Source organism: Phalacrocorax carbo, chromosome 2 (assembly GCF_963921805.1).
Source record: "Phalacrocorax carbo chromosome 2, bPhaCar2.1, whole genome shotgun sequence".
In the NCBI taxonomy this organism is placed as follows: Eukaryota; Metazoa; Chordata; class Aves; order Suliformes; family Phalacrocoracidae; genus Phalacrocorax; species Phalacrocorax carbo.
The window spans coordinates 130,028,642-130,053,442 of record NC_087514.1 but is presented as its reverse complement, the minus strand read 5'-3'; the positions used below and the strand labels follow the sequence as shown (position 1 = coordinate 130,053,442).

General features: G+C 41.2%; 1 protein-coding gene across 3 annotated transcripts in view; it reads left to right on the top strand.

Annotated features, from left to right (window-relative positions):
• The window catches only part of CREB5 (cAMP responsive element binding protein 5), a 261,732-nt gene that overhangs the window by 153,814 nt on the left and 83,117 nt on the right, over positions 1-24,801 (top strand). The window contains exon 1 of one of the 3 annotated variants that reach the window (XM_064444345.1): positions 3,783-3,857. The exons of the other annotated variants lie outside the window; for them this stretch is intronic. Within the exon in view, the coding sequence (XP_064300415.1) occupies positions 3,811-3,857 (47 nt within the window). The 5' untranslated portion in view covers positions 3,783-3,810. Of the gene's footprint in view, positions 1-3,782; positions 3,858-24,801 lie in introns of those variants that run through there. 3 annotated transcript variants of the gene reach the window in all.

The following is a 24,801-nucleotide window of genomic DNA, read 5'->3' as shown; positions in this document are numbered from 1 at the left end:
TAATCAGGCTATGCTGCTTTCATCCACAGGGTCTTTGCCAATGCTTTGGGCCACTGTTTGAAATAGGCCACAAGTCAGTCCTAAAGGCTGTATGTGATACACTCACCTAAAATGCATGTAGAACTGATAATTTGTCCATCCACAATCTCAACCATAGTACACCCAGTTCCTTGTTACAATATGCTTTTGAGATAATCCCAGTGTGCTCTGACATTTGGGCTCTTGAAATTCAGAGCTTTCTGGTTGTTCAGACTGGAAACTTTCAGCAGGAGCAGTGATTTTTGTCAAGTTTCTGTTACACCAAACATCTGTGGTGTGCCCCACCACCCTTTCCCCAAGGATGAAACACGCTGCAGGGAGGGTGTTGCAATCATTCCTGAACTAGACAGCTAAGCTGGAGTCATAACTGTGCTGGCCAGGGCGCTACTTTGAAGAAGGCTCCCATTAGAATTAAAACATCCCACAACTCTCATCACAACAGCCCTATTCTTGAGCGTGGCTGAACATGGAAATTTAAGGATGGGGGTGGAGTGGGGGGAGAAAGAAAAGACAGACAAGTAAACAGATAAAGAGGGAGCTCTTGCATGCAAGTGGAATTTCCTCTGAACACAGGACATTCTTTATCATTAACTGGTCTGTCACAGGAAGGAAAATGGGAAAACAGTGTTTCCTGTTAGGGGGAAGAAAAAAATCAATAGGCCTTGGAAATACCTGCCTGGAAAGAACTTTTTGTATTCCCACCAGTAAGCACAAATAAGTTTTTAACTCCTTTGGAGCATGAGCTCTGTATTAAAGCAGTTTGCTTCTTGAAATGGGACATCAGTGTAAACGTGTCATTTAAAAATGATTGGCAGTTCAGGCTGCCTGGATCTTTCTCGGTTGTTTCAGAAAATGCTCCAACTCCTGGAAGTATCTTCTATAAGACAAAGGCTGTTTTCAAGACACTTGAATTCTTCTGAGTTTGTGTCTATGAAGGTAATAATAATTAAAAGGGCCATTTGCCATATAAATGCAGTCACTTCTCTAATATTTTGATTAAGATGCTCACAGGTGGACAATGGGTCTGCTCTTGCTTCTGGTAAACAAAGTTTTCTTTAGGAAAGAGCACAGTTGCCAGGCAAGCGGTTGAAGCCTCAGAAGGCCAGTGAACTACCCTGCATCTCCTGCACCGTCTTTTTGGTTGCATTTTGCTCTGAATACAGCAGGGTTTTGAAAGTGGGTCTTTCAGAGGAGTGAGAAGAGGCTGGTTCACTGACAAAGGCTGCAGAAATGGATGCATATGCACAAGCAGCCCCAGGGTAACCTGGATTCCTCAGGATAATCGTTTTCTCTTTGGTGGCAGCTTCCTTCCTTCCAAAGGTGGGCCTGGTGATCTAAGTTTGTGCCTCAGTTGTAGCCACATTCCTCATGAGCATGAAGCAGTTCTAAGCCAGGGATCTGTCGTGGGCCCTTGACAAAGTTTATATGGATGCCAGTGGCATAATGGGATGAGTAGAAGCTATGTAATCCAGCAGTGTAAATATAGGAGGACAAAATAAAAAGAAGGGAGGGAAGATGACCTCTTAGGCACGCACAGAAAGAGGGTTGGAAGTCGCTACTTTTTTTTTTTTAATTGAGAGGGAGAAGTGGGCTGAGCTTAAAATGAAACTATCAGCAAGCCTGGAATTAAAAGACAGCTTTAGGAATGATCTAACTTTTATTTTATTACATTACAGAAGACAAAAAATCAATAGCTGGTAATTCAGACATAAATGAGTTATACAGGCCATTGACACAATGGACCAAACTTTATAACAACCACATCTGATGCTGTCAAGCCACAGGCTTCAGTGGCGCCAGTAATAATTATGGCTGATCACCTCTAATTCAGCGCTGCCTTGCTTGATAAAGGTGTCACTCTGAGTAGCTGCAGCATCAATATCAGTTGAGGATGTCATCCAGCAGGTCAGCCTGCTGTGAAGAACTGTGTTTTTTTAGTTGAATAGGATAAACCCTTTGTTTTTCTCCTCCTCTCATTCTGTCTGCAAAAATCATATATACCTTAAACAAAAATAATTTGAATTCATGACTGAAACTATCTGAATTCAGGACTAACCATGATGGAAGCTAACGGTGCTAATTCATAGAAATATATTCTAAAGATAATTTATAACCATAAGAATGTCCTCAGGAGGAGACTTTGGTATTTTACAATAATCTCTGTTGCATCAGTGCTTTGATCAGGTAATGAATCCGCCACCCAAAAAAACCTGTTTGGTAAAATGCTGCAAGGCAATAGAAATTGATTTGCCATAAACTCACATCATTATATGGAAGAAAAGAAAACACATAGGCTTTGATATTTTCCTATTGTTTTCTGAATTTTGGGGGATAGGTGTGTCCAATGACTGTTGGAAAACTGAACTTTACTCTGAGACATGGGGTGAAGTGACTTTGTAAAATATGCTGAAGTTCTTGATCTATAATGAAAGGCGTCACTTTTAAATACCTCTGCAGTGTTTCAGGTGCTGTTAATGCTTACATCTCTGCAGTTTGCTATTGAAACTGTTAGTCTCTGAATTGCTGAGGGATGGCATGTGTACTTGGACATTTTAACTTATAATAATAATAACAACAACAATAATAATAATAATAATAATAATAATTATTATTATTATTATTATTATTGCTGCTTAGGTTTTGCTTTTTTTTGTGGAACAACTGTTTTGTACTGTGTTGACTACAATTAAATGTGAGTGATGAACAGTGAAGAAAACCTGTGTGTGGGAGAACACAGGAGGTATTTCAGCCACAGTCACTGTAGCATTTAACATCAGGAGGACTTAGAAACTACGGTATGATGCAGCAGAGCGCTTCGCACAACAATAGCTTATGCCTGCACACATGAAAAGCTTCGGTTTTGAAAAATAATTGCTAGTTCCAATAAGAAACATTCCCTATCCTTAAAAAAGTCACGAATATCAGACTTGGGAGATAAACACCAGAAGGGAACTGTTTTCAATGTGGGGTAAGCAATAGCAGCATCACCACAGTGAGTTGGTTCATAAGCTTGCAGCGCTGTAGCGCTCGGGGCTTTTCTGGTACTTTGAAGTAGTGGAGAAAGAAAGTGCCTTGCACCTGTACGTTTGCAGGCGCACCAAGAACCAGCCCTGTAGTTTTCCTTCAAAAAGGTGGGGCTTGATTCCAGCCCTGCGCGGCTAAGGCAGAGAAATCCCAGTCTAACGCGTAACCTGTAAAAGCAGCGCTGTTCATTCTCCCCCGACCCACACAAACATGTTGCGTCCGCTTCACGGCTTCTCCGCTGACCTCCTTGTCTCCGGCTCAATCTCCTCCTTTTCCAATTGCCGGATCTTCCTGAAGCCTGGACTATGCGGGCGTTCGGGAGCTTGTGTGCAATATCTTCTGATCAGCCCCAGTCAATCATGTCAGCCCCGTCCCTGGATTTTCCTGTGATCCGGCAGGCAGCTGCGCAGGCCGTTCAGAGGCGGCACTGTTTCTTTCTCTGTTTACTCGTTTCCAATGGCAATTGCACCACCGAGTCTCAGTACGTCTGGAACTTGGCCTGGGGCTGTTTTGGTTACATTGAAGTTTTTGCTTCAGCTCTGCCAGATTTAAATGGTGACTTCACCAGCACTGAGCTAAAAAGGAGAAAAGGGGAGGAGGGAGGTAGAGTAGCGAGCGGGAGCGAGCGAGGGAGAGGGCCAGAGCATTACATCATCACTTGGACAGGAATCAAATGGGAAGGATATGACTCACTCGGGCTAGTTAAGCTTTGGCTCAAGTTCTACATACACTCATTCCAGGGCTCTCATGTTCTGCACCTCAGCAGGGAATTCAGGCTCAGTGATGTCCATGAGGTTTGTTTTTAATTTTCTTTTCCTTTTCTGATTTCTATATACTTTTTCTCCCCCTTGCCTTCCTCCTCCTCTCCTCCTCCCCTCCCTAGTCCCCCTTTCCCACTCTGTTTTCCACTTCGACAGAGTTTGTTTTCTGGTGTGTGTAACCTCGACTCTTAGCAGCAGAAGCTGTTTTTTTGACCAAACCAAACCCAAACAAGGAGCACCGCAAACTTGAGAGAAGTTTGGTGGTTTGTTGTGTTTTTTTTTTTTCCCCATCATTGTGTTGCTCCTAATCGGAGGAGACAGGGAGAGAGTTAAAATGCAGGAACCAATCGCTTGGACGGTGATGTAATGCTGGAACTGCAGGGTTGTTAAGTAATGTGAGAGGAAGGGGGTCAGGGTTGCAAAGCATTTACCTGCTGTCAAGGGGCTTTAAGTTTATTATCAATTGCAGTGACTGTAACTGGCTTCAGACTGCACTCTCTAATTATTCACAGACTCCCCTTTTTTATCTTTTATTATTAAAACTAAAACTATATTACGGTATTCTAAAAAATGTGATATTATCACAGCTGCAAATTATTTTCCACCAGGGTTTTTTGATATTTTTTAAATGGCTTGAAACTGGGTGTCTCTTTCACAAAAAGCCCAGAGAAAGCAAAAAGAAAAGAGAAAGGCAAAGGCAAAAAAGGGGTGGTTCTTCGAGCGTAGCTGGCGAATTTGAAACTGTACGAAGAGAGCATTTCAGTCTCTGCCTAGCAGAGTGTGTAAAAACTCCTACTGTTGGGAATCCGCTGTAGAAAATAAAACATTTAAGGGAGGCAGTTTGCAGAGCTTATCCCTAACACTTGTCAGCAACATTCAGATCCTTAGCTCGCCGCCGGCTCATTGCTTGTTCGATGGTCTGCTCTCTCGCCATTGCTGGGACTGCTGAAGTCCTGACCCTGCACAACAGATCCCCTCCTGCCATAGTCTGCTCTCCAGAAGTACCTGAGAGTTGGGGCATCTTCCCACGGGGGTTTCCTTTGCAGGACAGAGCACTGTGCTTGTCTTATTAAATCTGTCTCTCTACAGACCTTTTAGTCTTTTCCTCATAGCTGACAGCCTCTAGGTAGGGGAGGGGGGAGAAAAGGTACCTCTTCCCCAAGTTCACCATGAGTACATTACCCTTAGGGTGGGCCATGCAGAGTTTAACGCTGATTAAGCCCCTGCTTGAGCACTGCTTGTGTTTAGATGTGGGATGAATGCGAGGTATCAGGTGTGTGCTGGTGTCCTCAGGATACCCGTTCTGCTCGGAGGAACTCTGTATCAGGTTTCTGTGTCAAGAGCTGTCTGCTCCTAAGGTACTGCTCTTGGAAGTGCCCCTTTCAGGGAATTTCTGTATCAGAGGGAAGCACTGCATTCGTGTCCACTGGATGAGCAGTGGACCAAAGATTCGCTTGGCTGACTGAAGATAGCCTTAAACACATTTCGAAGGTTTGTTGATTTTTGAAAAAAAACCTGTACTGAGGCCTGACTGAGCAAAATACCAAACAGTGTTTTTCTGCAGTGATGGCAAAACCTCCCCATCTCTCTCTGAACAAGGCAAGAGCCCCTGACCAGCTCCTGCCTTCCCTTCCCTCTGGTAGCCCTCTGCAAAGCTAGCTTGTGTCTAGCTGTTATGTCCCCGCACGATTCTCACAGGTTTTTCCTAAATGCCCTGATTTCCAAGCTCCTCAGTCAACCGCTCAAGCACAAACAATTGCTCATGTGCCAAACTTTTATCATTGATAGCCTAACGTAAGGCCGCACCCGGCTCTGGCCCAAGTTGCAGTGCAGATATACCATATGGATTAGATTGCGCAGTGTTCTGCTGAGGATGTGTGGGTTGTGGAGGGAGCTGTGCTGCTGCAGGAGTTCCCGTAGGATTTCTGACTCATATTTTCTCCTAGAAATGTTGGGAAGTGAGGCTCCATGGACCGTCAGAGTAAAGCAGAGTAGATTCTTCCCTTTGCCTGCCTGCTTCAGATGCTGAGGTGGACTTGTCTTCACTCTTTCCCTTCCCGCCTTTTCTGGCTGGAGACTGTGCAGAAGTCTGCCAGTCTTGTCCTAGGATAGTGTCTAGCCATGTTGGCAAGATACTGGGCAGAGGATGACAGGCTGTCATGCTCCATCTTTGCCTACGCAGAAATGAATCCTTGCTGTTTCTCTTATAAAAACACATAAAATACACTGCGCAGCATGGCCTGGAAGTCTTTGGGCATCGGGTTGCATTCCATGGGGGATTAGAGTCTCCCTTGCCTGGTATTATCTATCTATTAATGTTTCACCTGGCTGGAAGGGGAGCAAAGGCGAACATCTTGATGCTTTAGTCAGTGTGGGCTGACTGATGACCCTGCCTTGTGCTTGTGACTTTCACAAATCAACTTCATCTTCCCCACCCTCCTGATTTGTGCTTGGTGAAGTTAGGTAGAGGGTGTGAAGATGTAAATGCTTCTTCACTTCCAGAAGTGCATTACAACTCTAAGTTACAATGAACTTCTGCTACTTAACTGATTTCAACAGAGCACCACAAGGAAAAAAACAGTTTTAAAGTTTTAAGGGATTCTTTCAAAAAGTTGAAGGTGTAAATTCCATATGTATACATATGTGTGTGTGTGTATGTGTGTCTCCTATTGGAGCAACAAATCATATAATTAATGAGATATAGGTGTCCTGATGAAAGCCAGACAGCTCTGTGTGTGGTTGACAGGTGCTTTTGAAATGCACATTCATCTTGGACAACACAAAAATGAAAGTAGCTGTCCGTTTTGGATTCTTCCAGTGCTAGCTGTCCATCTTGCACTATCTTGGAGCCAATGTGCAGGTATGCCTGTGGACTTCCAGCTCCATGGTCAGAGGTCAACAGCTCTTACAGTCAGCCTCAACATGTTTGAAACCAGGCCTTCTGGCAAGAGGATTTTCTTATTGAAGGATTATATCTTTAGGGACCTAATTTTTAAACAGCAGCCAAGAGAAATGTTAACAGCACTCTGAAAAGGAGCATCAGAAGATATATTCAGAAGCACATGTAACCTGTCAAACAAACCAGAGGCCAAACACACCAGAGCTGGGGAGTGATGTTTGCACTGGAGAGCCGACCGTGCACGGTCACCCTGTGAAGAAAGGCAATCTGCTTAGAGCAGAGCCTGGCTGGAAGAGGCCCAGTAAATTTTCCCCACCAAGATCCCGCGTAACATTTCCGCCTGCATTGTTGAATGTGTGCATTGGCAGAATATCTGCTCTGTAAGCTGTGTGATTTTAAGATGTAATTTGGTGCTCCTTAGCTGGTCTCTGCATGCACAAAAGAATTGGCTCTGCAGTTGTGGTACAAATGCAAGAGGTAAAAATTCGAGAGCTTATTTTTATTTCACTGAATGTGATTCATCTGCCCCTGGATTCCTCAATTTTCCTAGCTCTACAGTGAGACTATTTCCCTTAAAGAGTTTTGGAAGACTTGGCTGGTATTTGTGAAGCCCAATGAAGTTTTCAGAGTTGGTACAGTGAGCGCTAGGGTCAGAGCAGGCCAGGTGTTGGGCAGGCATGGTGGCAGGGCTGGCCTCACGTCACATTTTGGACACGGGGGACACAAACACCAAGTTGTCTCCCGCACCTGGGTGAGGGTGCTGGGGCAGGAGCAGGCCTCCTCCTCCCTTCCCTGGCTGTCTCTGCTCGCCTTCCCACCCTTCTTTTGTTCGTCCTGCACATGCCTGGGCCACATTCAGCCCAAACTGTTGAGATCAGCTTTGCCGAAAATTACACTTCAGATCAAAATGTGAGTTAGGTTCCTCCAGTGTGAACTGAATGCTGGGTCTTTCTCTGCAGCTATAGATAAACCAGATATGAAGGTAATTACATCTCATTCCTATCTGACTCTCTTATTTGCCATAATCTCTTTTAATCCCTTTGATACTCATCATAATAATGTTAATCTTAATGAACTCATTTGGTATTAATGCGGATGTGATTTGTAAGTTCAGAGCAAGCTTGCCATCCTTGTTTAGCATTCATTAATATCCACTTAACTGTGTTTATGCTCTCTTTCTCCTGCAAATGGACTTGTGTGTCTCTGTCTTCCACCTAGCTGATGTGGCAATTCCTGTAGTGGAATTCTCTTTCCACGCTCACGTTTGTATTTCTTTTCTATTCCTCTTCCTACTTATAGGACCCCAGAGAAAGGAGCTGATGGAAACACTGCATCCATCTGCTAGTGGCTTCTTTCTGTCCTCCACTGCTTACTCATTTCGTACGCTTGCGACATCAAAATTGAAGGAACCCTTATCCTCTTGCTCCTCATTCATGTGGCCTTCCTTCTCAGATTGCCTCAGAGATATTACCTTACTATAGCCTTCATTTTATTGTCTCAGAGGGTGAACGGGTAGGAGACACATCCCCTAATCTTGGCAAGGAGACAAATTATTTGTTGCTTACTACCATACTCTCCCCGAGCGCTCTGTTTATGGGTGGGGTACTTTGCCCAAACAGTTTCCGACGCGACCAGCCAATTCTAGTGAGGGAGGACTACGCTTGGATGTTGAACCTGATCCAAAGCTTATTACAGTGAATGGGAGTGCTGCCTTGATGAGCTCTGGATAAAATCTGTAAAACTATGCTCTTTTCATTCCTTTGAGCACCCATGTATTTTTCAGCATCTCTAGCTTTGTGATGTGCCCTCCTGAAAAACTGCTTCTTCAGCCACAGTGATCCCAGAGACTGATGAACCTTGGATCCCTGTTAATGGGTGATTTCCTCTCTGTGTGGGTGCTAGTGTTTGTTTTTAAACATGGCATGGAATTTCTGTTGTGGTGCTTGCTGTCTTCTCTCTCCGCTTCCTCCAAACACATTCTTAGGGCCTTGGTTGTCAAATAGCATGAATTATTTTTCAGCCCCAGTGACACACATTTTGATTTTTAGGGCTTTTGGATCCTGACAGAGCCAGGAAAGTATCATTTACTTAGCAGAACACTGTTTGTTCCATCCCCACTTCCATTCTTTATTTTATGTCCTGATGTTTCCTCGTAGCAGCAGCAGCTTCCTACATTAAAATGAATAACTGTACTGAAAACATCCAACTTTCAATTTACTGAAAGATTTCTGCACATTAAATAAAACCAGCCATTGTCTTGGTAAACTTACTAGTCGACAGTGAGAACTGTAGTGTCTCAGATCAGCACAAGCTGTATTTGTGTGGTGGTCTTTATTTTAACATAGTATCTTTCATTCAAGAGCATCACAGGATGTTTTGCAAATTGCAGCCATTAGTCAAACATATTAAGTCAAACATATTAAAGCTCTTTATTAGTATGAATACAAGATGTATTCATATAAATAACAAGGTGGATGGTTTTACTGCAGATATCTACAGCTCTTGTGCTGCTCCATGACCATAAAGAATATGGGCCAATGTGGTTCAAATGGGCACTGTTTTCTAGAGATCAATAAATCTGTGCCCATTAGTGGTAGCAAAATAATGCTAATAAAATATCATTACATTTTCTCTAAATGTCAACTAGTTATCACAAGCCCTGTCAAAAATAATACCAGTAGAATGCTTTACCACACTGGAAAAGCCCATCAGCACCAGTAATTTTGTATCTCAGTTTTAACAGAAGGTAATTTTTTCCAAACTGAGTCTTAAAAACCCAAACAGAAAAAAACTTACTGAATCAGATCCTCTCTTGACCTCAGTTTGAGGGCAGTCAGTATCACATAATAAAAGTTCCAATGTTGTGTTCCTTGTCATTTGGTTTCCAGACCTATGTGAAATTTCTTTCACTGCAGCTATGGGTGTGAGCTGTATTTCTCTTGCACTGTCACTCACAGGACTGCAGGAATTCGCATTGCTCTGAATACTTCTTAGTTTTCTTTTGTAAATTCATGTAGAAATAAGATTGAGTGAAAATTCAAAATAAAGACCAAATTAAGGTTGAGTTTACAGATTGTCTGAACCAAAGAGTCCTTGCCATTGTAATCCAGTGTTGACAGATATCTCCTATAGCCCTTTGTATGAAGCAGGGATGTGGTGCACAAAGTGCAGGTTAGTACAGAAATCTCTGTATGCGTGGATCTGTATGTGTATATAATCATGCTACCCCCCAAATATATTTGAGGCTACAAGGCAAAATTAACTTCTGTTATTCCTAAGCAATCCTGTCAGAAAGAATTTATCACATGAATAGGATTCCAAGTTGCATGACTTAAGGCGGTGATGTAGGCACATACATTTGAATGACAGTTTGTTTTTGAAATTGAAGCTGTATTTGCACCCCTCAGCTCTACCTCCCATTTCAAGTCTTTTTGGAATGAAAATCTTGGACAAAAATTTGAATAACAGTTAAAGGGGGACATTCCTGTGCATCAGGAAGTGTTTGGTTTGGCTTTGTACTTGCTAACCTTGTGCAGTATGGGACTTTTACCATTCAGAGCAAAACCTGATGCAGCTACTGCAATTCAGTAGATATTGTAATACACTGAATGAACAAAAAATATGTGGCAAATTCCCTTTTAGTAATTAATTTAGCCTTTAGTTTAGTTTAAACTATTTTGACAAGGCTTTCTAGTGTCCTGTGAAAGAGTTGCAGAATACTTCAGGAAAGGTACAAAACCTTACCAGCAACATATATAAAAATATAATGAGAAAAAAATGTTACAGAAAAAAAATTAGTATAGAGTTAGTTGGAAAGCATAGATTTATAAAGATCTATTTAAAAAAGTGAAATGAGTTGACTGAAAATTTTCCAACAAGGTTCAATAATAGTAAAAATTTGGACTTTTGACAAATAACAATTATTTCAGGGGAAATTGGGATTTGTTTCAAGAGAAAATGCTTTCCCTTCCAAATCGGTAATTGTTTTTGCTGAGAAATATTTTTTTTGTTATAAAAGGTCTTGAAAAAGAATAACAGTTTCTCACTTGCTGTACACTGAAAGATGATTAAGCTTTGTATATTTTATTTTCTGTTTGATGGCCAGTGTGTCTTCTAAATGGCTCTGTTACTTCTGATTCTGTGGGAGAATGTCCAGAAGGTGTGAAGAGTAGCAAATGCTAAAACAGGCAGTAGTATTCTGGAAATTGCCCATGTTACATTCCAGAGTTTTAAACTTTGGCCTCACCTGGTGCCTGGGACAAGTTCTTTACTGATAGCACAGCCAGCAGCAGCACCGTTGTGCTATTTAATGTCTCTGTCTCCCCCCAGGATAGCTCTTTATCTCAAGCAGCCTTGTTTTAAAGAAGCAACGCTCCAATAAGGCAACTTTTTGGAGTGTAGATCAGAATGAGCTGGATGTAGGAAGGGTAAGAGTCTGCTGCTTCCCCACCCAGCACTAAGCACAGGGGCGGTGGATTTCAGCAGCGCATCTGCATTGGCAAGTGTCTCTTGCAAGCAGTAATTATCAAATAGGACAAACATTAGATATAATAATTAACTGATTGGCCCAGGGTCAGATATTTGGGTTCACCCAAACAATCCCCAGAGGTCTTAGAAAGATCTTCTCTGTTGTTGTGAGAATAAAAAAATCCCAGCACCCAGCCAAAATCTTGGGCAGTTCAGGGTGAATTCTGTTTGGATTGTCGAACAGCTCCAAGCAAATGGGCACCCCAAAACTGCACACATGTTCCTGGGTGAGCCTGGAAAGACTTATGACACTGCAGCAGTGGAAGCTGAGTGAGTTGCACAGGGGACAGGTGCCATTACTGCCATCTTCCCCAGGCTGAAAGGAGAGAGTATCAGGAGAAGCAGAGAGCAGAACTCAGTTTATTTCACCTGGGAAGAGAGGGCTAAGAGGGGATCTGATTGCAGCCTTCAGCTACTTCTAGGGCCATTACAGAGGAGGCAGGGTCTGTCCCACTTTGCAGCGTGAAGACAAAAGACAACAGTCACAAGTTTCAGGGAGAGGAACTCCTGTAAGACCTGAAGAAAGAAAGGTTCCCACAGGAGGAGTGAGGCAAGGCACAGCAACAGGCTGCAGGGAGGTGGTGCAGTCTCCGTTGCTGGAGATTTTCACACTTTGTCTGGAAAAGGCCCCCAGCAGCCTGCTCTGATACTGCATTTAGCCCTGCTTGGAGCAGGAGGTTGGACAAGGTGATGTTCAGAGGTGCCTTCTGAGTCAAACAGTTCGCTGGTCCTGCACTGGGCAATGGTGGCAGCACTGTCTGTCTGTACACGGTGGGGAAGCAGGAAGAATTTTGTTGAGGAAAAAGCAGTAAGAAAAGCAAATGGCTAGATGAGAACATAATCGTGTGCTTGCTTGTGTCCACCTTGTTTTGAGAAGAATGTATGCACCTCATGTAAGAGGTGTGATTGGACTCTGAATAGCTGCTACTGGGGAGAGAATGAATTATGCTTCAAGGTGCTTCATTTCCTAGCTTTCCCACCATGCTGTAAGTGATGGTCACCTAAGTTTTGGGAGATGCCTGGTAAACGCACAAAGATAAAACAGGAATCCTGACAACTGGCCATTTTTGGCTGAAATGTGAGACAAAATGAAACCATATCTCTTTTCAACTTATAGACTGCTGAATAAAGTCTTGTTCCTTGCTTGACTAAGCATCCATATTTTCTGCTTATAGTCAAGAATTGCAAGAGAATTCTAAAATCCATCTCTGAGGAATTTCCGAACCAGTCAGCTGTTTAAAGTACTACTTTTTGTTTGTTTGTTTTCCTTTTTTCTTTTTACTAAAATAGGGGAATGAAACCATAACAAACAAAACTTCTGGGCCTTCATGGTAATTTTCAGCATATTTTGCAAAACTAGGAGACAAGCTTTGTCCACCACCATGTGAGAGATCCATTTGCTAATATCCCTGTAAGCTCAAAGGTATGTTTTACAGGAACTTAGCTAGCAAAAGCTGTTTCCACTATAAAAGTAATGGCACATTAATGCCTTTTTGCAATGAACTCCCTGTATACCTTATTCTACTTTCATATTTGTCCATTAACTAATGACTATCCAATATGCTGTCACTAATATCACATGTAAAATCATGCTTTGCCCTTCTGCATGCTCAGTTATTTTATTATTGTAAAATTAATAATTTATTATGGAACAGTCTCTGAACATGAGTTTTCACTGACAAAAGCCTGTGCAGTGATGCTGACTGAATCTTATATTTGTCTTGAGCTAAAAGGCTTAGAGAAGGATATTGTTCATATTTATGAAGTTTCAAAAAGTGCAGTCCTAAAGCATACAGCCTGGCTCTCACTATGCCGCTGGCACATTCTTTACTGTCATGCATTCACTTTGTTTGCATCCTCTTTTCCTGTAATCAAGACAAGCTTTGTCCTTTTAAAGTGCTGTGACTGACGCTTCGGTAAATGTCAAAGACGATTTTGTACCACTGACAGGCGGAGAGCAAATCACTGACTCTGGACATGTGGTAAAAACTTTCTTGCTGGAAAAACTAATCCCCTTGGAAAAGAAAACAAAAAATCCCATACTCTCCTGTACAATATGCTATTTTCCCTTTGCCTTGAAAACAACATTCCTACCTGGTTAATTCATTAATGAACCTAATCAGTTTTAAGTAAGATAGTTTTGTAAACATTGGTGTAAGTTCTGTTTTTCATTAATACATCAATATTGATGTGCAGGTTTCTAACTAGCTGTTAAAATCAGTTAGGAAAAATCTAGGAGAGAAGACGTTAAAGAGAGGAATGGGTTGGAATTTAGGTTGTTTTTAATAGAACAGCAAATGAAGAAAACCCGACAGATTTAAGCTTTCTTTTGTGTCATCGGTGTGTTTGTGGCAGATGAGCTGTAATGGTCACTAGTTCTATGTGAATAACAAAGTGGTTGACTTAGTGATTGAAATTAAAAATAATAATTTAGGCTAACTCAATAGGACTTGATTTCTTAATTATTCTGTGCAAATAAAAAAGAGCAAATAATTTTCAGGTTTACAAGAAAATTAACTTTTTTAAATGAGCTAGGTAAATGTCCAAATTAATACATCATTTCAAACTGGAACATTTAGAAATGTTAAAAAACCTCTGCTTTTCCAAATATCTATTCTCCACTTACAAGATTTATTCAGTATAATTTATTAGTGAATTTAATAATTTTGGTCTACCTGAAAGCGCTGCTTTTGGTACATTTTGCATTTGACTGGGGAAAAAAGAAGGTCCAGCTCTAGCTTTTGAGCTTGGCTGCAATTTTCTGCATAAATCACAACTATTACAATGCAAGTGAATTCACTGTGAGAAAGAGAGTATGTTTAATTCACACATACTCTGTAGATAATTGAAGTCTGTCCTCATATAACTTTGGAGTTTGAGCTGATATAAGGAGCCTCTAGAAAAAGCTTTCTGTCATTTCTAACATGAGCACAGCCCCATTCACACTATGAAAAGTAAGGGGGTTGGTGTAGAAATGGCTTTTGCAACTTAATTTTTTTCAGCGTGTCTTTGTCCTCACCCGGTGTGGGCTGCAGGGCCAGCAATGCACTGCGCTATACTTCTGTCATCTCTGCCATCAGTAGAACTAGCTACGAGTTGCAGTGGCTGAAGAAATCTTGCAATGTTTGTATGACTTGGGAATATTAAAGGAGGGCATGTAAATTCATGTAGCTAGATGCTTGCAGGATTGGAGACTAGATGTCCATAGAAGATGACTGAAAAAACTTGTTTTCTTGCCAGTGACAGGCTAAAAATAACTCTCCACTTTAAGCTGCCTGTAACACCGTTTCCAATCTTGCAAGACCTCTGGGAAAGAGCTTATTTTTGCTTAGTGGGAACCTTGTGCGTAGTGACCTAAAGAGTTAAATCTTCTGTTTGGTGCCTGAATTCCCTGGAGTTTCAGTGACTTGTCATTTTGTCTGTCTGGGTTTTTTATGATTTGAAATACCAAAGGAAGCTGGAAGGGTTTTCATTTTATGTAGTCCTGAGGACTGGTGGTCAGTAGGGCAGGTGTGACTGGATGTCCAAAATGTTATTTTCATTTGAAAATCATGTTTATGTTCTGATGGGAAGTTTCTCCATTATTTTTCTTCTAATTTGTTTAGGGAAGAGTCTGAAGTTCATGAGGAAGCATGTAAAACTCCATTTTAAGGTTGCATTCTTTAAGTCATAAAATGAAGGTCCTTTGGGTGAGGCAAGAGGTATTAAATATTAAACACGGCATTCGGGTTGTCTTCTTTTTAATGGACATTTTCCTCAGAAAAGAACACACATGAAAAAAAATGTAATCGTAAGTCTAAGAGGAAGTCTGTCAAAACCTGCCAAATTTGCAGAGGGGCTTGTGTTTTGTGAATAGCAAGGTTCTGGCTGTTACACACTTTCAGTGGGTATCATTTTTATCCAGTAATGTGGGGTTCTTATTTGATTATTACTCTTTGCACTGATCCTTGATATGTTGCTTAAAAAAAAGAAGCCTGAGAAGTTGAACCATGCGTTTATATCATAGCTCCTAATGTCAAAATTTTAATTGATTTTCCCATATTCGGGGTTAGGAGGGGGCTGTATCATGTTCCACAACGTCATAAAAACAAAAATATTTAAAATATGTTTCAAATAAAATAAGGGGGGAGAAGAAAAAAAATGCTTAACTTAGAAAAGATGTGGGATTCATTAACAAAGGAAAATACTGGCCACGGACCAACGGCAAGCCAAATGTTTTGCCAGCAGTTTGCAGTTCACAGTCATCATTGCATGTCACTCTGCCTCCTGCACCAGCCCCTCCAACCATATATGCCTTCCTTTTAAAGAGAAACCTGTCTGGTTTGAGTTGAATAAATTAATTTGGGTTTACTTAGTTTAAAAACAAAAATATAGAGGGCCCAATTTTATTTCATTATGCCCGTGGGTAAAGCAGTCCAAGGTAATTACAACCGCAGTGCTGGTTGCTCTATCTTAATTAAAGAAGGTTTTTTTTGCACATAGGTTTTTGCACAACATAATAAAATAGTTTGTGGTCTGGCTAGCCTCAGTGTCACAAGAGTGTACTCACTTGAGAAATTGCCCAGCTTTTCCAAAAGCTGAGGCCCTTCCATTCGAGAGGAAGTGTGGAGCTGCTCAGCAGAGCACAGGTAGTTTACAGTCCTTCCTATTTAGTGTAAGGGCACCATCGTAAATCACGGAGCAAACAACCTTTCATACAATCTTGTACACTAAGTGGCATGCTTGTCAGCAGCAATGAATGTGGGCTTCAGTAAGTCTTTAAGCAATAATGTGCTCTAAAAATGTGCAACACTGGTCACACACCTGTGACCAAACCTCTTATTTTTCCAAACTTTCCTAGTAAAGTTTTGGGTTGTTTGGGATTTTTTTTTTTTTGGGTCTCCTTTGCAAATAAATATGATTTATTGCTTAGCAAATCCTTTTAAAGAAAAGGCATCAAAGACATTTAAATAATGTACTTGGGATGATGATTAAAAAACCCCAAACTCAAATCCCAACAAGCATGGGTAAGGTGGCCTGTTATTAGAAAAGTCAAAGGAGGCATGTTTGCTAGCTGAATAAATCAAGTAGCGTTGTAAAAACACTGTCTCAGGGATGATTAAGGGTAAGTGATTTTCATTACTACATTAAGTTCTCCTTTCTGTTGTGGTGCTTTTTTGTATCACATCAAGCTTAGCTATTTACTTACACTGCTTTAAAAAGCCCCAGTGCCTCAATTACTTAAATCATGACCTGGTGCATTGATTCAGAAAGATGGCAATACAAGCTAGCTTTACTTAATGCTCAGGAACCTGATTGACACGCGCCCTTTCTTTGGGTGCTCTGTCTGCTACAGCTGGTAAAACTGACTGAATTCCGTTTTGCAACTACCAGTGGAGCAGATCCCTGGGTGGCTTCAAGTCAACAGGATTTCACTGCCTCCAACAAGTTGCTCTCCCCACCGGGTGCTAGTGCTTCCTTCAAGTTGCACAACTTTCTCATTTCTTACATTTGTATTTTTCAATTATTAAGGCCACCAGTTGTCCTCGACCCAGATCACAGTTGTGCTATTGTACTCATTGGCAAGGGCAAGGTTCACAATTATTTCCGAACCTTGCAAGAAGAGTCTCAAGGTTGGAATAAGGAACATCCAAAGGGCCCTAGATGCTTTGCTCAGTGACCAGCAGCGGATTTCGTTTCTCTCTCTTGGGGACCAGGATTCTCCTATGGAAGGGCAAGCAAGTTTAACTTCAGGTGCTTGGACTGACACAGTTTCGCCGGAGCTTGCACTTACAGAGGAAAAAGTGCCAAGAGGCTGTGTATTGTACCCCAAGCCAGGACTCCAGCCAAGGGGAGGGCAGGCCTCAGCTGTGTTTGGGCTGCTCTAAAGCGCTGCTACCAGTGGCTGCCCACGGGACAAGGGGAGCTGGAATGTGTGGTGCATGACAAAGCTTCTCTCCCAGTCTTTCTAGGCATGGCCCAGGTCCTTGGCAGCGCTGACTGCATAGGGCTGCAAGTGTGATTATAGACATCTGGGCTTTCTAGAGGTCTTCATGCCTAGAATTAGGCATGTGTAAATGGGGAGAATTAGCCTAGAGGTGGACCAGAGAGACTTCACCCTCCCTCCCCCCTTAAGTTGGGAACATGAAAATACTGATTTACTTCCCACTCTGTGTGGTGATATTGAAGCAAGAACACCCAAATATGCTTCTAGGACTCAGCTGCCAAAGAAACGTATCACATTGAACACAGAGGGGCATCCCTGTGGCAGCCTCAGCTGAGGTGCTAATGATTTCATAACCTGTTCTTTTATTATGCAAGCTATAAAACCTGCTGAGAGTGTTTGGCACGGGGGTGCCTGCTGCCAGGGCAGGAGCCAGGACACAATGGTGGATCGATAACGGGTTTCCATGTGGAACAGATCTGCACTGTGTGTTTTACATACATGGCTTTGAAACTACAAGAAAACAGCCACTTTCTATTTCCATTTGCATTAGAGACTTCTCATGAATATCTGAAATAGACATTTATTGTGACCATAACCCTACCACAAATTAAAATCAGATCCCAAGTCCCCTGTGAAAAAGCAGCTCATCATAATGTATGGAGATGTCAGAAATGATACTAAATGACACTTAACTTTAAACCCCAAACACTACGCTTATCCATGGCTTAGGGTTAAATCTACAGTGGAAATAAGACCAGGAGCTAAGCAAGGTTTACAGGGGTGGGAGATGTCCCAATAGATGTATAGCCATGAGCTAAAGAACAAACAGCTGGTTGTATGTGTCTGCCAAATGCAAAGTGTCTTGCATATATACTGCTGCATTTTCTACTCTTAAGCCACAGATTACCTTTGTTACGTATCTTACGTAGACAGCGCCAGATTTATGTGAGGTGTAATGTTGTTGATTCAGACAGTTTGTTGCTATAGAGAAGGAGATAAAGGCAGATTTCTGTGTTGGTCTAAAAGGTACGCATCTGAATCATTATTCCTAAACAGTTTTTCATCAATTTTTATGCATAAGCCATTCTAAGGACTTGTAATCTGGTAGGTTAATACCAGGGCTAAATCTGTGCTTCATAAAATAGAGATACCACGTGGGGGAAAAAAACCCAAAACATGCGGACCTGCAATCTGACTTTGCCACTATTCTTTGCATTCATCATATTTGCCTTTCCTATTTAAAGAAGTTAAACAGAACAGCAACAGAAAACGCAGAGCAGAGCAAGTAAGCCATGGCTTCCGACCCCTGGAAATCGGCCATACTCACTGCTGTGCAAATTCCTGCTGCTCTCTGAGCTGAGATCATACTGTTGGAGATGGCAAGTGTATAGAGCACAGATCTGTATCTTTCTTCCATTGCTAAATATTATCAGTAAAAAGTGAACGCAGGTGATGCAACAGGCTGTGACCAGGCCTATTTATGTGACTGTTGAGATATTTTAACCAGATCAGTCAAATGTCTGGCTCCCTGTGGGCCAAATCAAATAGATCTGATGTTATTGTAAGCTGAGTGGAGCTGCCACGTTGTTTAGGTAAGGTTAACATTTTTTTTTTACATGTTCACCTGCACTGTATCAGCGTGTCTCAGGGTATCTGTGTGAAAAACACATTACTTATTTTATAAGAGAAATCTAGAAAAGGGCACATCATCTCCTTTCCATTGTCCCTCTTCTGCCTCTTCCCCTTTCTAAGCTGACAGTCCTTTTCCTCTGCCCTCCCAACAGCTCCAAGCAAACACCTTAAAAAAAAAAAAGGGAAATTAAAAAACAACTAAAGTTTCTTGAATGTCAGCATGCTCTGACTTTGTCAGGCCAGCAGGAGAAACAAATTACATTGTCAGGGGCCTTCCACTGACAACTCCAGGGTACCAGTTCCCACAGTTTAAATCTGGAAATGTTTAATGCAAACTCTGCAGTTCATTCCAATGGCTATAGTGGCACTTCAAAGAAAGGTGGTACTTTGGAGTTTGGTTTCACAGCATCGGGCAGTCAGTGCAAGTTGAAATGACACTGGTGTTCCTGGAAGGGCTGTTTTCAGACCTACATGTCTACGAGAGACATGGGCCATGTCTAGGCAAGCAGCAGTACTTCAACCGTGCAAATGCAGCTAGAGAGGTCCTTCTAGGCTGGTCTTTTAAAACTATTTTATGCAAAGATGTCTCCTCCTTGCTGAATTGTAATGCTGAAAACTTAAAGTTATCCAGTACCCTCAAAGTTTCAAAATTCACTGAATTCAGTTTTTGACTCTGCTGATCGTACTGCTGCTATATTACTTCCCCTGGTATGGCAGCTTTCTAGCTAAAGCACTGTTTCAGCAGTAGTTCTCAAAGGGAAAGTGGAGGAAAAAGGGAACAGTGCAAACCAAAACTATTCATGGAGTATGTGTGAACACTTACGGTTCATGTTAAAGACACATGAAAGAAATAATAAGAAAAAAATTATCAGTGTGTTAGTTCATACTACAGACTCTTGGAAGTTAACAGGATGACCTGAGCTTTTTCATGACTGCCTACTGACCATTAAGCCCTTTACTCTTAAATTGGTTCAGTGGATGTTGTCATAATCTTCAACACAAAGTTCTGGTTTGGGATAATGATTCCTCTTTAAGACCACATGTCTTTCAAGCAAAAAAAAAAACCCACAACCAAAAATGACCTATGAAACACTAAACCAGAATCATCAGTATAAATTGTAAGGTAAAGATGTAAAATAAACCTATTTTCTTAGTGTGGTGTAGTGTATCATTAACACGCATAAGTCAGCATTTCAGGGTATAATTTAGGAAGATATTTTCGTAGGTGTCATACATTGTTATGGGCCTGATTCTGTTCAAAATTACTCTATTAGCAGCACTCCTGTGAACTTCAATGGTAAGAGCATCATGCCCAAAAGAACATCTGCTGCAGTAGGATCAAACTCTTGTTGTCTCTCTCAACTGTATGGTATGTGCTGTACCAGGCAAATATGATGAATGCAAAGAATAGTGGAAAGCTGGATTGCAGGTCAGCATATTGGCTTCAGTGGTGGTATCAAGAGCAGCAAGGGTAGGATTTGGCCAGTGCTTTCAGGAGAAATGCTATGAATATTATGGTGATCCTCCTGCTTCACTTCACAATCTAATCACCACCAGGGGTCAGAAGAAATTACTCGGTAGTAGTCCACAGATGTCAAGGTGTAAGGTGGGAATTTTTGTTTCCTTTTGAAGCATACGACATTGATCACTGTCAAAGCTTGTTTTACAGCTAGATGTAATGTATTTTATATACTGTGTGTTTATGGAGTGTGTGTGCATGTGTGTGTATGAGTGAGATTCCCAGTTGGTTTAAATCCATTGTCTTTGGCAAAGCTGCGTGCTGTACACCATTGAGAATTGGCTCTATTGCTGTTGACATGTTCATGCTTTTCTTATTGTTTTCTCAAAGTATTGTGTTAACTGGGTTACAGTTTGTGAGCTGTCTTTATTTTTCAGGTTTATATTTCCTCAGTGATATTTTGCTCATAAACAAGCACATTTTGAAGGTCACCAGGTAGACTAATGTGCAAAGTTCTTTAGGAGAAAAGTTTTGAATATACTTCTGGTTCTCTCATTCCAAAGAACAATTCAAAAGAGAACTGCAAATTTCCAGTAAAAAAAAAACACCTAGAGGTATTTGCTTTTTCATATTCTGTCCCATTTCCACTTGTTTCTATTTAAAACATTTTGTAATAGTATGTATCCTTTCTGTCTTAAGCTGGAGAGGCTAAAAAAAAAATGTGCTTGGCATCTGACGTTACTGGCCGCTTAGACATGCTGCTTTTTATTATAAGTATTGGCTAGTTTGTATGCATATTTTTTAAACTAAGATTTAAGATTTACATGTTATCTGGAACTTGATCTGTAACTTGAAAGGCTACTGTAGCCACAATAAGAATGAAAATAACCCTGAACTGTTGAAAATTCAACTCGGAGCACCCAAAGTGGTAATGACTGCAATAGTAGTTTTGTCGATATTTATAAATCAATGTAAACCAGAAACTGGATGTTTTAATTTACTACAGTTTCAATGTAACTGATACCCTCAAGTTTAGAGCTTTAAGCTTTGTGAAGTGCAATGTTATTGCAGGGAATGCATCCAATTTTTAAAACATTATATAGATTGGAGACAGATGAGCTTTTCAGAATTATTTTAGGCCTATTTTGATTGAATGCCCGAGATGCATTTTCCAGTGGAAATTAATTGCATTGATGTGAAAACAAATGAACTCCAACCTCAAAATTAGCTGCAGGTTCATGCTCAAACCAGTATTTGAAAAGGAGGGAGTGGGCACAGATAGCGCCTGGAAATTATGAGGACAATATACACTTTGTTGCAAGAATAAAACAACCTTTTTTTCAGTGCCTGCTCTTTTTTGCTGTCTCCCTTAGCGTGCATACATGCACGGGGAGAGAAATTTTTCCATGTATCTGTGGCTGCGCGAGTGGACAATGGCTTTTACTAGCTATCACTTCTTCCCCTTGCACGCTGCTGGAAACCTTTGCTGGCCTATGTCTGCATCAAAGTGTCAGTGAAATCTGCAGCAGCCACTACCTGTACTGCTCTGTCATTGCCATGGGGCATTTCTGGAACACACTGTTCAGTAATATACACTGTTCTGGGGGACTTTATTAGCAAATAGCAGCTAACCTGATTTCCACCCTTCAGTGACATTTGCTGTAGCTATGTAAAAGACGCTGTAGACGACTTTGGGATTCCTGTTTGTGTGACTGATGCTCTCAGTCGGTGTTAATTCCCATTGACCTGTAGGCAGAGAAGGCAATGTGGGCTTTTTGAATAACAAGAGCAGTCAGCACTGCTCGGAGCTGATCTCTGTTGAAGTACAGCTGCAGCAGTTCTCCACGACTTTGTTCTTTCTGCCTTGCGATTCACCTCTTCCCCGTGCTTCTCATCACTTGTACTAATACAGCTGTCATTTGGGATTTTTAGCATGTTTAAGAGATGAAGTGTGTGCAAAGGTTCCTCCCAGGAAATGGCATATATTCATTTTAATCTTTATGAAAGTTTGAAAGGAATCAGTGAAGTAGGTTGGGGGTGGGAAGAGGGTCACTGAAGATATATAGCTATTTGGCAGCTCTAAGATATTTTTACACCTGGAGGTGACTTGCTAAACAGATAATTGGGAGCACACCCTAATGTACGTACTCCTTTCCCTCCTCCCCCACTGCCACCCACTGAAACAGCCAGCAGCTTTGAGACACTGAGCACGTTTGGGATTGTGACCATGGTGGGCCACGCACAAGTGCTAACTTTTCTCTGGGCTGTAGAGAGAGCTTGGCACAGCAGGAGTAAGTGCTGATGGCAGACGTGCTAGGGAAGCAATGAGCGTTGAAAAGCACAGAGTATCTCTATGGTATTCTTGTTAAAGGATGGGATTAAGAGCTGGATTTAGGTCTGCCACTGATCTCCTGTTTCATCTGAGACTTTTCCAAACTTCTGATTTTCTATGTTACTTATTTGGTATTTTATTTAAGAAACCATGTTTGTATTTTCTTAAAAAAAATATCTTTTTTTAAAGATTTCTACAGCATGTGTTACTTTTATAGTGTTTTTGGTGTTGAGGGTAAAGTTTAAATCTCAGTAAATAAATCATCTCACTTGTATATACCTACTTGTTTTCCTCACTAGTGGCTGTGGGCAAACTCTGTTTTCCATAGTGCATACAGCACAGTTGTGTCTTGCCAGCTTTAGACAGACTAAATCTCCTAGTGGCAGTTGCTGGAGTGTTTTTTCTCTCACCAAGACTGTTTTCATTACTCCTTTTTCTGACAAAACTGTGACCAAATCGATGCTACAGGTCCAACCATAGCATTATGGTTACGTGTGCTATGAGTGGTATTGCCACATGGTCTTGAGACTCAGCAATGTTTGGAGCCACTGTCTTTGGCTTTGTAAAAGCCCTAGACTGCTGAAAATGAATGAGAAGCTGATGGAAGAAGTTTTATTCATTTTCATGGATATGGAGCTGAAGAAATGTAAAGATTTGAATGAATTCTTTTTTGTTGTTTTGGGTTTGTTTTTTTTTATAAATTGCTGGAAGCTCCTTTTGGGGTGCACTGCGTCTTTCTGTTGACTACCCACAGCAACTGTGTTTCTGTGGGGACCTAAGTTAGGTGCCTGAGGTGAATTGGCCACGATCAGTAAACAGCCTGGGATTTAAAGCCTGTCACTTAAGCAGCAATCTGGTATTTTAATTCAGGACCCTTTTTCCAACCTCTTTGGGCACAACAACCTTCCTGCTCTAACTTTTACAGCATTGGATGTGGGGGCAGATGAGGGGATGGTGAGGAACAAAAAGTCAAGAGATGTTAAGCCATCCGAAGCATAAGGTCTCCATAGCAGCCCTGTCTGCCTGCAGGCGTATAAGATCAGCGAGTACATCTTTCATAGACACGCAGGCAGGAAAACATCTCCGAAACACAGGGGCATGAAACTGCTGCCGCGGCATCCATCATCCTGTGGAGGACAGTGAAAACATGTGCTGTCATCTTTGACATTTTAATTGAAAAGAAAGCTTACACAGATTTCGACCTTAAGCAGTGTGTTTATACAAGTGTATACAGAGAAATAATCTGTCAGTTCAGAGCAGGCTCATTGCTATAGGAGTTGGTTTAGTAACTGAACAATCCAACATTAGCTCACACACCTTGCCTTGTTCCATGCCTCAATAATTTTTAGTAGAAATACTTTGCCTAGAGGCATGCAGTTATTAAAAAAGAGGCTCAGCTTGCTTAAAGTCTGGAATTATTAGCTCATGGTAACAAGCCTGCACTGGAGAAACTGTTGGTTCTTTGTTTTCATGACTTTGCTGTAATTCACCGTCTTATTTTCAGAGACAAACTTCTGCTTTGTTTGGGAAGTTAAAAAAAAAAAAAGAACAACAAAAAAGGAAAAATAAATCACTTCAAAAAGATTCTTTTTTCATTTTTATTATAAAGCAGGGTTTACAAAGCTCTTTTATCTTAGTATTTCTATTAAATTTCACTAGTCCAAATAATAAGGGTGAATAGAAAGAGAATTTTAATTGAGAAATTTGTTTTACTGTATTTCCCTATAGGGATCTGCTGGTAATGAGTATGCACCAAGAGCTCTCCAAATACCCTCTCAGCCATTTAAGAGTAAAAGGAGCTTTTTCGCCATCCTTTGTGCAACCTACTATTATTTTCTGATGCAAAGTTATCGAAGTCGAATAAAAGCCATTTGCACTGCTGTAAGGTGTTTGCAAATGGAGTCACTTGAGCAAATGAAGGCTCCAGCACCTTCAGGTAGTACAAACCTGGCAGAAGAGTTACTTGGTGTTCAGTTGTCACTTTTGTCTGGATGCTGGGGTTACGTTTCTTTCCAGCTGTTTAATCTGTCGACATTTTTCCTCAATAAGTCTTAAATTTTCAAGTTTTCTTGAATTTGCTTTCCAGCCTGAAGCCTTAAGCCTGAAAAAATGGACAGCTTAGAAAGAATCTGTATAAGCTTTATTGTGGTTATTATTCCTGTTTTTAAGTTAGCTGCCATTTGGTATGTTCGTTGACACCTT